Genomic DNA, 13,084 nt, shown 5'->3' with positions numbered 1-13,084 from the left:
AGAATAAGGGCGGGGCCGGAAAACACGTCCTCAATCAAACGACCATCAAGAAACGATATCTCGCAACACATGAAATCGTCTCGGAGATGTGCTGTAGTTAAACAAGCACACAATAACAGCAAAAAAATGGCACCAGAAAAAAAAGCGAGCAACCATTACTGAACGACGACCGGCCAGAGGAAGAAAAGAAGCTTTTGGTTCCATTGACAGGGATTCGATTGCCTTCCCGGTGATTGAACTTACTTTTCATTTCCACACGACTTGCTGCCCAATTTGGTTTTGATGATTGGGAATGAGCTGTATATGGTTTTATTTATTTGGAGATTTCCTAATTATCAACGTACCTATCTTGCGAATATTTAAAAAAAAAGTCCAAAAGAGCAAATATTAACACCCCAAGCTCGAGAAAAATTGGGAATTTGAATGGAAATTCTCCCGTTTTCTAGAGCTTGGGATCCCTAAATCTCGAGTTTAGGTGTTAATCATAATCTATCAGTGATCCTCAGCCAGCTGAACATCACGGGCCGCATGCAGAATTTTTTTTTTTTTAAATACACTCAAACCCCGATGGTTTGACACCAACTGTTGGCAAACGAACGGGGTCACTTTTTAGTTTGACACCCCTTTTACACGGAGTTCACACACATTACCAAACTTTTGTTTTGATAGGATGCGTGAGCGCCGTGTAAAAAGTGACAGTTCGTCACTTTTTAGTTTGACTTTGACCAACCAACGGGGTACAAACTAAAAAAGTGTCAAACGAAAAAGTGACCAATCACCGGGGTTTGAGTGTACTAAATTTTGACAAACAACCAATTGTTTGCTCTCTTAAAAAACACGAATTATACTTCCACAATCAATTCAAAACATATTCAATATTCTACATCAATCCCTCCTCAAAATATTTCATGTTCAAAAGTTTAATTGTTATTCCATTGGACTTTTGTTACTTATAAACCCGATTTAATCCCACCAGGGGTGAGATAGAGCCTTTCTTACTAAAGAATTTAACTTCTTTCAATTCATAACATCGACTTGATACAAAAAATCTTATGATGAAAGCAAGGTTTTATAAATGATGTGTTTTCCAAAAGAAATTGAAAACGCAATTTTCACCAATAGAATATTTTTAATCGTAGAAATTCTTAATCAAACAAGCGTTTATGACAAACGCAAGCATGCCAAGCTTCCCATGCGCCAGTGACGACGCACACCACGGTTTTTGTTTTCTAGTTTTGGTAAAAACCGAACAAAGCAGGCGCAAAGCAAAACCGAGTTAACCGCACAGTGGGAAGCTTGCCATTCAGCATCTACGAAAGTGAGAGAGTCAGAGATAGCTATTTTTACAACCGCACCACTACACACTCAACCGCGAGAACCTTAGGTAGATAGCCATTGGCGTTGTGAACATTGAAAACTTTGAAAACGATATAAAGTTTAGAAGCTTAGAAAGCTCCTATTAGAATCCAATGAACTCTGTTAAATAAACTTACGAAATCACGACAAAATGAAGCCGACTTAAAGGCGATTTTAGGAGCACACGAGAACAAATTGTTTGTAGCGGGATAAATGTCCTAAGTCACAAAAGTTTTTGCATAAACATTGGACAGTTATGCAAAAAACGGACAGAGCAAAAGAAACCGAAAAGCTACGATATCTTACATGTTGAAGGAAACATCGGTAGACAAGCTACTACAAACGAGTATAAGTCGAGCCAAAACATAGATGCGCCAGCATTCTCGCGCCAGTATTCGAAGCTCAACTTGACGACTTGGCGACGAAGCATCGAAAATCGATGCAGTGTGATTTTTTTGGCGATTTTTCCGATTAATATTCATGCTGTATCCAGGCTTGCCACACGTACAGATATTTTTGGCACAGACCAAACACTCAATCAAGTATAACTTTAAAGAAAATCGAAAAAACGAAACTATTGGCACTACGCCCCCCGGGGCATGGCCTTCCTCTAACGTGGGATTTTTGCTCCAGCGCCTCTAACGAGACAGGAGAAACCGGGACCGACGTTTTACTTCATCATCCGATAGAAGCTCAGTGGATAAGGCGGGAATCGAACCCGCATCTCATAGCATCATCGGGATCGGCAGCCGAAGCCGCTACCCCTGCGCCACGAGACCCACGAGAAAATCATTTTTATCAAAAACTAAACAAGTAAAAAGATGCAAAAAAAATTTATCTTTTTAGTGCAGTTTACAAAAACTACTTTAGTGTATTTTAACTATAAAAATAATTAGTTTGAGTGTTTGGTCTGTGCCAAAAATATCTGTACATGTGGCAACGCAAGACGATACAGCCTGTGGAACAATGGGGTTGAAACGTCAACATCAGTTTGACAACTGCCCAGTCAACTCAATCGGAATTCTGAAACGGAATTCAATCCGAATCGTTTACGTATTCCGTTTCAAACGCAACAACCGGTACGTACACGAAATCGGATAGGATTTAATAAATATTCGGAAATATGAAAAATTTAGATTTTCTACATGTATGTAACCCCTTAATTGGGTGGTTTTGACGGTTAAGTGAATTTTATTTCGAATACGTTCGAATTAGCGAGCATTCGAATTAACGGACATTCGAAGAGATTCGAAGTAGCGAAATTTGGAGTAACAAAATATTTATTTTTATTTTTATTTATTTATTTTTTTTGCGGCGAACTTTCTATGAAACTTTAAATATTTTGCTTATTTTTTTAATGATTTTTTTAATGAAATTCAAAATATGTAACACGGTAAAGTTTTGATTTTTTCGTATGTTATAGATTATAGAATATGGGTAATTTTCCTGACCCCTCTTCGATTTGCGTGAAACTATGAAACTTTGTGCTAAGGGGTAACTTTTGTCCCTAATCTCAAATCCAAAGAGGTTTTTTTTTGTAATTTGTATCCAGAAACGGTGATGAGACAGAAATCTGGTGTCCAACGGACTTTTATCTAAAATTAGATGCCCGATTTGATGGCGAACCCAGAATTCTGATAAATACGTATTTTTCAATGACCCTTCTAGATTAATGTAGATTCAAAAAGAACATTAAATTTTCCTTAAAATGTTCCAAAAATTTGTACAGTTGAGTAACGGAAAAAGCAGAGTTTTTAAAACATTTTTAGTGTTTTTTTTTATGAAAAAAGTTTTTCTGGAATTTTGAGTACGCCATCTAATCGGGCGTCTAAATTTATACATATAAAAGTCCCTATGACACCAAATTACTATCTCATCACTGTTTCAAGCTGCAAAAACTGTAGGGGTCGTACCGCCCCACCGTCACGAAATATCAAAAAACGGATTCGTGATCAGCAAAACAAAGGGAACCCGTTAAAAAAATGCAGCTACAAAATTGGCCCAGATTTGGTTTATTGATTTCAACCTTTTTTCCTTACGGTTTTTCAGGAATATTGGAGGTTGTCCACAGAATCCATTTTTCCGTTATTTTAATAAATTCCGCAACATAATATCCTCTTGAGATCCTCTGTAATTACTCTTAGCTTTAATAAAAATTTAATTACAAAAGCCAACTCGGTCCTAAAAAATATTTTATGAAGAAAAAATTCTGCAAGTTTATTACTTCTTAAATTCTAAAAATATTGCAGAAAAAGTGTATGTCATGTTTTTATGCTTATTATTATAAATAACATTTTTGACATAAGGGAATATAAAATCGAGGTTTCATAAAAAAAAAAATATCTCAAATTATATTCATTGATTATGAATTTTTGGCAGCAATCAAATTTTTCATTCAATTATTATTATTTTATTTCACTAGTGTCGATGTAACAAAAAAAAAATGTTGTCATGTTTTTTTTTTAATCAAGTTGTTTTTTTAATATATCCCGTCAAAGGTAGCACACTAATTTTGTAGCATTCTCCATTATTTTTTCTAAAATTATAGATCCTAACCGGCACTCGCAAGCTACTAGGCAGCAACGGAGGTCTCGTTATAATGAAACGCTATCCGTTGATTCGTTTCAACCGACAAGTGCTCTTCACATTCACCGATCTATTGGGTAAGACCTCGTTTGGCTGGGATGATTGACGGTATCCTCATCGAAAATCTAGAGCACCAACTTACTAGAACTATTTCTGTTTTATCAATCATAACGATGAACCATTCGCTGCCATTGTTTGTCACGTGTGCAGTTTTCTAAGTGTCCCATTAAACAAAATGTTTTCATACAATGTGTATCACAATAGTCTGTTTTTATCTCTTATACTAATCTGGAAAACAGCTCAACTGAGGAGACGCAGGGTATCACGCAATCTGCTGTCAACCATGCGTCTCCACCATTAAAAAAGCAACAGACAACTCTGCCACATGTCACATATAGCATTATGACTTCCTTTGTTGACTCGAACAATGCACAACCCACCCACGATGATGAGATGTCATTTTTGCACCCTCATTACGCGTGTGTTCGTTATTACTTGCGAAACTCAAAACCGTGACAGCAACTAATGGTCGTTTTCCATTTTCCCCATCTTTTTTAGATAGTTGTAGGGGAAAACTACCCACTTGTACAGATTATGCCTTTAGTATCACTTATCATTTAACAATACCGGTACACATCAACCAGGGCTTTTGCAATCAGATGTTTGTTAAAAACATTTTAGTATCTTCAAAACTACGGGTACTATCAAATTAGTTTTCAATTCATCCCCAAAAGTACTTTCCACAAAGTAATTTACAATAAAGTTTGAATAATGAATTGGGTCCGTAAGTTTGACAATTTTGGAATAAGAAGACAACAACTTCCTTCGGTGCTGTGCACCCTTAACAAATTATTTTTGGAAACCGAAACGATAAGAAATTGGTGGTTTTCCCCTACTCTCCAACCTTGAACTTGAATGGCGGCCCTCACCGGAGTTTAGCTTTCTTCCGTTTTCCGTTTTTCTTTGCAGTTTCCATCGGTGGAACGGCCGGCTTCTTTCTGGGCTTCAGCGTCCTCGGGGCGGTGGAAATTATCTACTTCTTCACCCTGCGGCTGATCTGGTACATCCTTGGTCGGCGCTAGTTGGAGCCAAGGAGGATGGTAATGCTGGAACGGTCAAACCTGAAAACCCAAGCTGCGTGTCCAGAGAGTCGGCAAGGATTCAATGAGGATTGATAAAGATTAAGGAAAGGTTGTTGAAACTTGACTAATTTCTCAAAAAAGACAATGTAAATCATAATAAATTGATGTTTCAGTTAGATATAAACAAATTTTAATTTGTTTAAATTCCAATGTTTTAGTTTTTGAAGATTTCTATTTAAAAAAAAAACATTCAAATCTAGCTGATCTAATCGAAGAGGCAAAACATAAAAATCGAAACTTAAAGCCAAAATTTTAATAAATTAATGATTTTTTTTTAAATGCATTACCAAATTTGGAAGAAGAAAAGACACTCTTTATTTATTGTCTCTTATTATTGAACCAGTCTCAGAAATCGCTCAAACGAATCAATCAGTTAAAAAATGATTGCAAATACGCCAGCGTAGTCAAATGATCGTTGGTGTTCTTCTCGATCGATACCTCAATGTAATTGTTCTCCTTCAGCGCGATCTTCGTACGAGCCACATCCAGTCCTGCGTACGTCACCTCCTGTTGTCCTCCCTCGACCAACCTTTGAGCCTTCAAATGTTCATCGAGAACGATCAGCTCGTAGCTTCCCCGGTTGTCCTTCCGGGCTGTTCTTCCCCGGATCTGCGTTTCCTCCTTCACGTCCAGCGAGAAGAAGCTCTGGATCACGTGTACGCCGCCACTTTGCTCCACCGCAACGCTCGACTTGTAGTCCACTCCACGGCCCATTCCTCGCGTGGCCAGCGTCGCCGTTTTGGCGACACCCGCTTCCCCGATCAGGTGTTCATGCTTGCCTTCGTCCGTATTCTCGGTGAGGACCTGCAGACGGTCAAACTGGCCGCAGTACTGCGCGCGAAACTCCTCAAGCAGTGTATCACTGTGGAAGAAGATTATCACGGCGCGATTCGCTCCAACAGCAGCTTGAGCTTGGGTGAAGATTTTGCCCATCCAAAGTGGCTTGGTGGCCAGGTGGGTGAAGTTCTCTGCGGGGTTGAATTGGAGATTTGAGCACCCGAAGAACGACGGCATGATCGAGGATCGATTGATGTTGTACAGTCGCTCGATGGCCGCCTTCTCGTACTGGTTCAGCGAAGTCAACGTTCCCGTAACTCCCAGGATGAGCGGGTAGGCCTTCGGCAGCATGGCGTAGGACAGGGAGCCACAAGCTAAGTTGAAATAGCCATAGTTGTGATTGTTGTTTGCGATGCGCTGGAGATGATCTTTCTTCAACCGGATATAGTTGAATACTGACTTATACCCTACTATTAAATCTGCCTCGAATCGTTCTCCTTTCCTGTACAAAATCACGCCGTGTTCATTGAGCTTGTAATTGATGTGTTGTGATGCGTCAGTAGACACCGAAATGGCATGTTCGACCATATCCTTTAGATGGGCCCAAAACAAACTTTTGTTGGTGAACTGCTTTCGTACGTAGCTTCCTCCTACGTACACCAACAACTCGTAGCGCGTTCTCTTGTTAAAGAATTGGTCAAACTTTGCCAAGGCTTGGAATAGTGGCGACGAAATATATTGCTGGATCCGCTCCGTCACTTGCTGAACATCGAGAACATTATCGTGATGAACAATACGCCAGATCTGCTCTTGAATGTTGTCCAGTCCATGTACGAAGGAGGTAGCTGCTGGCCAATATTGACTGCCATAATACTCCTTGGTGAAAAACACGTCCACTTCATCCATGAGAAGGACCGAGTTGTCCTGTACTTGCGCTTTTGGTTTAGTTGGGCGGGATTTACTTGGTTCCGAAGTGATGAGGTCTTTCACAAGTGATCGCAAGCCCATCGGCTTACCATCAACTTCCGGTGCGATGATCTTGTTGGCCATATCATCGAAGGTTCCGTATTGAATGGCATCTTTAACACCAAACACCGTGAACAGCTCGGCAAAATCGCTGGCATCTCTCTGAACAAGATGTTTATTGTAACACACAAGCTGAACTTGGTGGCCCGTCAGCGCCAAGACCACCGCGATCAGGGCCAGGACCAGCGACTTTCCTTGACCAGTGAGAACCTGCGCCAGGTGCTTGGACACGCCTTTCTCTCCGCTATCCGCTCCGAACAGCCTCAGCACGCACAAAATCTGGATGCAGTGCGGTTTGAAGTACTTTCCAGTGCTGGAGACATCCGCAGACACCATGGTGGACCACACGGCGGCCACACCGGCGAGGATCTTTGGCAGCTCGACGCTCTTGTACTCAGCGGTCCACTCTTTGAACAGAACCGGCTGGACAGACTCCCGCACCATGCATGCCACCGCGTGTGCTTTCGCATCCTCAGACACAGGTTCCGTCATGTACTTTTCGAACTGATCACTGTACTGCTGGTAGATCTTCTGGAGACGTTCTGCGTTGTACCGGTCCTCGTCATTCTGCTCGCCGAACATCTTCAGCGCCTCAACGATGCTCATTTCGTTCTGCTTCCGGGTGTAGCTAAAGGACTGCTTGATGAGGTCGACCCGTTTGATGAAATCGTTCAACGATTGGCTGTGATCAGCAACATTGGCAAACGGTTTGATTCTCTCCTCTTCAAACAGTTCAAATGAGACGTACTCGGACTGTTCGCGCAGGTAGATCAGTGAACTGCGGATGGACGAAATCAGAACGCTACTGGAAATCATCTGGTCCGACGCGGTCAGGCATTCGTTCGATGTCCAGCTCGTTCGTTCCAACTGACTTTGGATGCAGCCAAGCAACTTGGTGATGACTTCGAGGACGTAGTGCTTGGGGCAGGTTGTCCCGTCCAGTAAGACGGTGAATATCTGTTGGAATTTCTGCGACTCAACGACGGAGTACGTTTGGTTGTCCGTACCGCTCCATTTGTTGTCCACCGGTTCGATGAATTTCAATGCAACTGCAGCTTTCATTGGCCCTTCCGGAAGTGACTTGACGAACCAAACGAACGACACGTCGTCCAGATCGACAATCAAATCGTTCAACGATCGGAACAGGTTGATCACGTGTTCGGCGCCGGCGTTCTTCCGCAAGGCAACGCCCACAATCGCCAGCAGTGTCTTCTTTATCTGTTCCATCCCCGCGAGTCCATTTTTCGACGGAATGTTCTCGATGATGTTGCAACGATTCTTCCAGTAGCTGCTGAAGACGTCCATCAGATCGCGGAAGAACTGCGTCGAGTCCGCTCCCAGCATCGTTCGGTTGATCACGGTCAGTTGGGACTGCAGAATTTGTTTGTCCTCTTCCGATTGTGCCTTGTCCGAGTTGAAGAACGGAGAGGTCTGCACGATAAATCGCCCAATGCTGTGCGTGATGACTCGAATTATCTCCATTTGCTCGAACGTGGCCTTGCTGAGCAGCTGAACAAAGTTCTGCAAGATCTGCTCGAAAATGTCCAGAGCGTGGTCGTTGTTCGGCAGAACGTGGTGAAGAACGTCGTCGAGCTGGCAGTACCAAACGTAGAACTCGTCCGCGATACCCAGCGGGTTTTGCTGAGATTCTTGGGAAATCCGCCGGAATGGTCGCATCCAGCTGTCCAGCACTGATTCCGTGCCTTTGTCGCTCAAAAGCCGGCGTGCCGAATAGCCGAATGGTTTCGTACTGTCTGATGCCGGGTCGAAATGTTGCAGCAACCGGAAGACGAACAAGTACTCTCGATCGATGCACTTGGTCAGGCTTGTGTCCTTCCTCCAACGAATAGCGTTCTTCATCGCATGCCAGCCGTTGTGGTCACTCAACAGCAACTCTTCCGGATTGTGGTCGGTTTTGCCGACGATCTCCAAGATCAACTCCTCCAGACTCCGGCACAGCGAAAAATAAATCGGATTGACGGCCGTAACGGTCGTGTCGTTAGGTCTTATCGATTTAACGTAATTGCTCCATCGCCTTGCGAGATCGTCCAACGGTTTCTGGAAGATCTCTCTGTTCAGCACCTGGTCCAGATCAGCGAAAACTTTCACATCTTTGGCGTTGATCCGAAACAATGTCCAGTGCGGCACGCCCGTCAGCTGATCGTGCACATACTGTGGGGCCGTGTCCAGAAGGCATTTGGCGTGCTTCTGCACGACTTCAGCGCAAAACTGTTGCAGGACGCGGATGAGTTCGTGGGGATTGTCCACGAACTCGTTGTTCACGAACAAACGGTTCCTTTTCTCGGTGGCCAACTCGAACTCGAGAAGGTTTTCCGCGTGTTCTTTTAGAAGCTCGGATACGGTTCGGGTTCGCAGTTGTTGACACAACTTGATGAAGTTCAGATTGGTGGTTTTCTGGACGATCGCAATGATATGGACAGCGTCCGCAGCACTTGCGCGCTTCTCGGCCGTTTGACTGCGTATTTCGTTGATCAAACGAAGGAGTCTGGCTCGACGGCGATTCCGCTCGGCCGAGACTTCATCGAGGAGGATGTGGACGATGCTAAGTTGCCTGAATAATGAAACGTTTCAAATATCAACACAAAGCACCAATATAAAAACCAGGGAACAAACTTGTGCAGCATAGCTTTGGCCTGCCGGAAGCTCTTGTTTCTGCTGAGCTGGGCCACATCCAGGGCCTCGACCCGGGCCACGAAACTGTCGTCAACCAGCAACAAACGGCCCAAATCGTGAAGGACAATCTTAAAACCGCCGTGGACGATCCGAGCCGAGCAACCAAGGTTGCATACGTTCCACGTGATCGGCGGTTCCAGCCTGATGAACTCCTCGCCGGGACCAGCAATGTGATGGGCCGAGTTCGAACCCGGTTCCGGTGCGTCGTCGCTGTACACAGTCGGCCCAGGCTTAACATCCTCTTCGTCCGAATCAGCAACCATTAGCCGACCCGTCCGGCCTCTGGAGCGCCGTCGCGGTGGCAGAGCAACGACCGAGTCTTGAAAGAAAACATCAATTGAATATTTCTCGAAATGATCAAACTCTAACCCAATAGTTACCATCACTGTCCTCGTCCAACTCCGGCGATGCTCGCTCCACCTTCAGCTCCACGGTTACTTTTTGGACATGCGGTTCAACGACGCCGGACGTACCCAGTCCTTCCGTCGTAACGACGCGCTGGCTGTGCTCGCCCTTGTCCTCGCGTTCACCAAACCCAAAGGGTTCTTCCTCGCTCAGATCCTCGTAATCGAACACGTCGAATCCCAAAAAGTCCTCGTTGCAGACTGCTGCAGACGGGGGTTCGTTGTTTTCCGGTGGCGCCGTGTCCGAAATTTTCAACCGTTTCGGCGGTTGCGGTGGCATTTTGCGGGGGTGGTCTAACAAAATCAATGGTTAGTGTTGGGATTCCAACAAGGGGCGATTTACAATCATATTTACCGATAGAATTAAGTCAGCGTTTCAACAATCTCACAAAACAGGACAAAATTTAATTATTTCACAGAACATCAACGAAACACGTCCGATCAGGATAGTTTTTGGCGCGCTTTTAATTCGTGAGCGACGCCGCAATCCCTGTGAGAAATGTACACTGATAATCAACATTACACACTGTTCAGTTCACTTTTACACACTTGTATCGAGAAAAAAGTGCAACATGGAGTTAAACTTTCTGTCAAGCTTCTGTGAAGTTTGCCATGACAGCTGCGAAAGTTTCACTCCATGTTACCGGCTCACATCTCTCTTTTTAATTTCTCGATGGGATTTTTCAGTTCAAGTATGATTACACGAAAGTCTGTAATCATACTTGAACTGAAAAATCCCATACAAGTGTGTAAATGTGAACTGGAAAAAGTGTAATGCTGTTCACCAGTTTAGTGCCAGATCTGATTGGTGTGAGGCCCACACTGAAAGCCCGACCATGGTAGTTTTAAGAAAATTTGCTAAAAATGCTACTTATTAAATTAACTGTGGCTTTTTGGTGAAAGTAAACGCAAATGTGGTAAAATGTACCATGCTTCCACAAAATTGCATGGTAGCTAATACGAAATCATTATAATTCTCTCCATAATCGAGGGTTAAAATTACTGTGGTGCTCTATCAGACGACAGTATTCTGATCGGGTAATCCCCGTAACTTTCTGGTCGGGTAGTCACCCGGGTTGTCAGTGACGGGTAGTTCGGTTGACGGGGAGAGTAGAGAACTGTCACATAGGGAGTAGAGAACTGTCACATACCGCTCGCGACATATTAAAACTGACTGCGTTAATCAGTCAAAGTGAACTGAAAAAAGTGTAATGCTGTTTACCAGTGTAGTGCCAGATCTGATTGGTGTGAGGCCCAACGTTGCCAGATTATTTTATGGGAGATCTGTATTTTCTTAAAAATAAATTTGTATTTTATCTGTATCATGTCAAAATCGAAGCCAACGAGAAATTAAAAATGAGAGTGTGTGCAACATGGAGTTAAACTTTCTGTGCAGTTGCTGTGAAGCTTTCCATGGCACTTCGAAAAGTTTAACTCCATGTTGCACGCACACACTCTCACTTTTAATTTCTCGAAAGAGTTATCTAAGCCCGAGCTGACGCACACTAGCACGCCATTTGTTTTGCAAACGGGTACAAAATTTAACCTCAATCTTTTTCGTGTACTTACAAGCAATACATGCGCACGTAGATAACTCTATAGAAGAAATTTGCATATTTTTAAAGGCAGATTTTAGCTTTTTATTTATATTAAAACATTATTTTATTACTGAATTGTTGAAATCTTTAAATACAGTCATTTTAAAAAAATCTGTATATACAGATTTTTGGAATTTTCGGAATTGAAAAATCTGTCAAATACAGATTTATCTGTATCGAGAAATTAAAAGTGCAACACGGATCCGAGTTAAACTTTCTGTCGATACGAGGAATTAAAAAGAGAGATGTGAGCCGGTAAAATGGAGTGAAACTTTTGCAAGTGTTATTGAAAACTTCACAGCAGCTTGACAGAAAGTTTAACTCCATGTTGCACTTTTAATTTCTCGATAGACTTAATCGTCAAGATGTCATTACTTACAGCAAAAAAGGGCGATTCGTCACCTCGACTATTATAGGATACATGTCAGTTTTCAACTATATCCGGCTGAAACAACACGATTACGAAGCTAAGGTGGGTTTCCATCCAAACTATGGCTACCTGGTCATTGATTGCGGTTCACTGTCCTACGCCATGCTGCCGAAGGCCTACCCGCTCATCCTGGGAGTCACCGGAACGCTAACGGCGTTGAACCAGTACGAGAAAGCGGCCATCGATCGTCTGTACAACATCAACCGATCCTCGATCATGCCGTCCTTCTTCGGGTGCTCAAATCTCGCATTCAACCCCGAAGAAAATTTCACCCACCTGGCCACCAAACCACTTTGGATGAGTAAAATCTTCACCCAAGCCCACGCCGCAGTCGGAACGAATCGTGCCGCGATCATCTTCTTCTACGACGACACGCTGCTTGAGGAATTCCGTGCGCAGTACTGCGGCCAGTTCGATCGTCTGCAGGTCCTCACCGAGAACACGGACGAAGACAAGCATGAACACCTGATCGGGGAAGCAGGTGTAGCCAAAACGGTGACGCTGGCCACGCGAGGAATGGGCCGTGGTGTGGACTACAAGTCGAGCGTTGCGGTGGAGAAGAACGGCGGCGTGCACGTGATCCATAGCTTCTTCTCGCTGGACGTGAAGGAGGAAACGCAGATCCGCCCGGAAGGACAACAGGGGAAGCTACGAGCTGATCGTTCTCGATGCGGATTTGGAAGCCAATAATTTGGTAGATGAGGAAGAGACGGTTACGTACGCGGCGTTGGACGCTGCCAGAGTGAAATTGTCCTTGCAGGAGAACAAGGACATTGCCGAGTCGATCGAGAAAAATGAAGTCAATCATTTGACCACGATGGAATATCTGGCGTCGTTCTTCAAGTGAATGTAGGGAAGCTTTAGTTGAACAGTAATACAAGAAGTTGAAATATAATCTCTGTTAAATGAAACCCATTAAAGCTTGATAAATCTCATAATCTGTTTTATGTTAATCGATGAACGGCATGTAGGGAGTCTAGTAGAATAATCCCAAATGTTTACGTTTTGGTTTTGTGCCCTAATGAAATGTTTGGCTCGATTTGTATGCCCGCATCTGGGCCGCCGCCTATC

General features: G+C 43.5%; 2 protein-coding genes across 4 annotated transcripts in view; one reads left to right on the top strand and one right to left on the bottom strand.

The window, feature by feature from the left end:
* Positions 1–5,253, top strand: part of LOC120418426 (uncharacterized) — a 34,109-nt gene extending 28,856 nt beyond the window's left edge. The window contains exons 8-9 of one of the 3 annotated variants that reach the window (XM_039580804.2): positions 3,905–4,019; positions 4,912–5,253. In XM_039580804.2, coding sequence (XP_039436738.1) covers positions 3,905–4,019; positions 4,912–5,024 — 228 coding nt within the window. In that variant the 3' untranslated portion in view covers positions 5,025–5,253. Of the gene's footprint in view, positions 1–3,904; positions 4,020–4,881 lie in introns of all 3 variants that reach the window. The other 2 variants (XM_052708122.1, XM_052708123.1) reach the window with 2 other exon arrangements.
* A 120-nt stretch (positions 5,254–5,373) lies between these two features.
* LOC120418419 (uncharacterized) lies at positions 5,374–10,435 on the bottom strand. Its single transcript, XM_039580796.2, has 4 exons — positions 10,341–10,435; positions 9,962–10,279; positions 9,522–9,900; positions 5,374–9,459 (listed from the first exon to the last, which is right to left on the bottom strand). The coding sequence occupies exons 2-4, from the start codon at positions 10,263–10,265 to the stop codon at positions 5,454–5,456; spliced, it is 4,689 nt and encodes a 1,562-aa protein (XP_039436730.1). The 5' UTR covers positions 10,266–10,279; positions 10,341–10,435; the 3' UTR covers positions 5,374–5,453.
* Between the last annotated feature and the right edge of the window lie 2,649 nt (positions 10,436–13,084).

Source organism: Culex pipiens, chromosome 2, assembly GCF_016801865.2.
Source record: "Culex pipiens pallens isolate TS chromosome 2, TS_CPP_V2, whole genome shotgun sequence".
NCBI lineage: Eukaryota > Metazoa > Arthropoda > Insecta > Diptera > Culicidae > Culex > Culex pipiens.
This window is presented reverse-complemented; position numbering and strand designations above follow the sequence as displayed.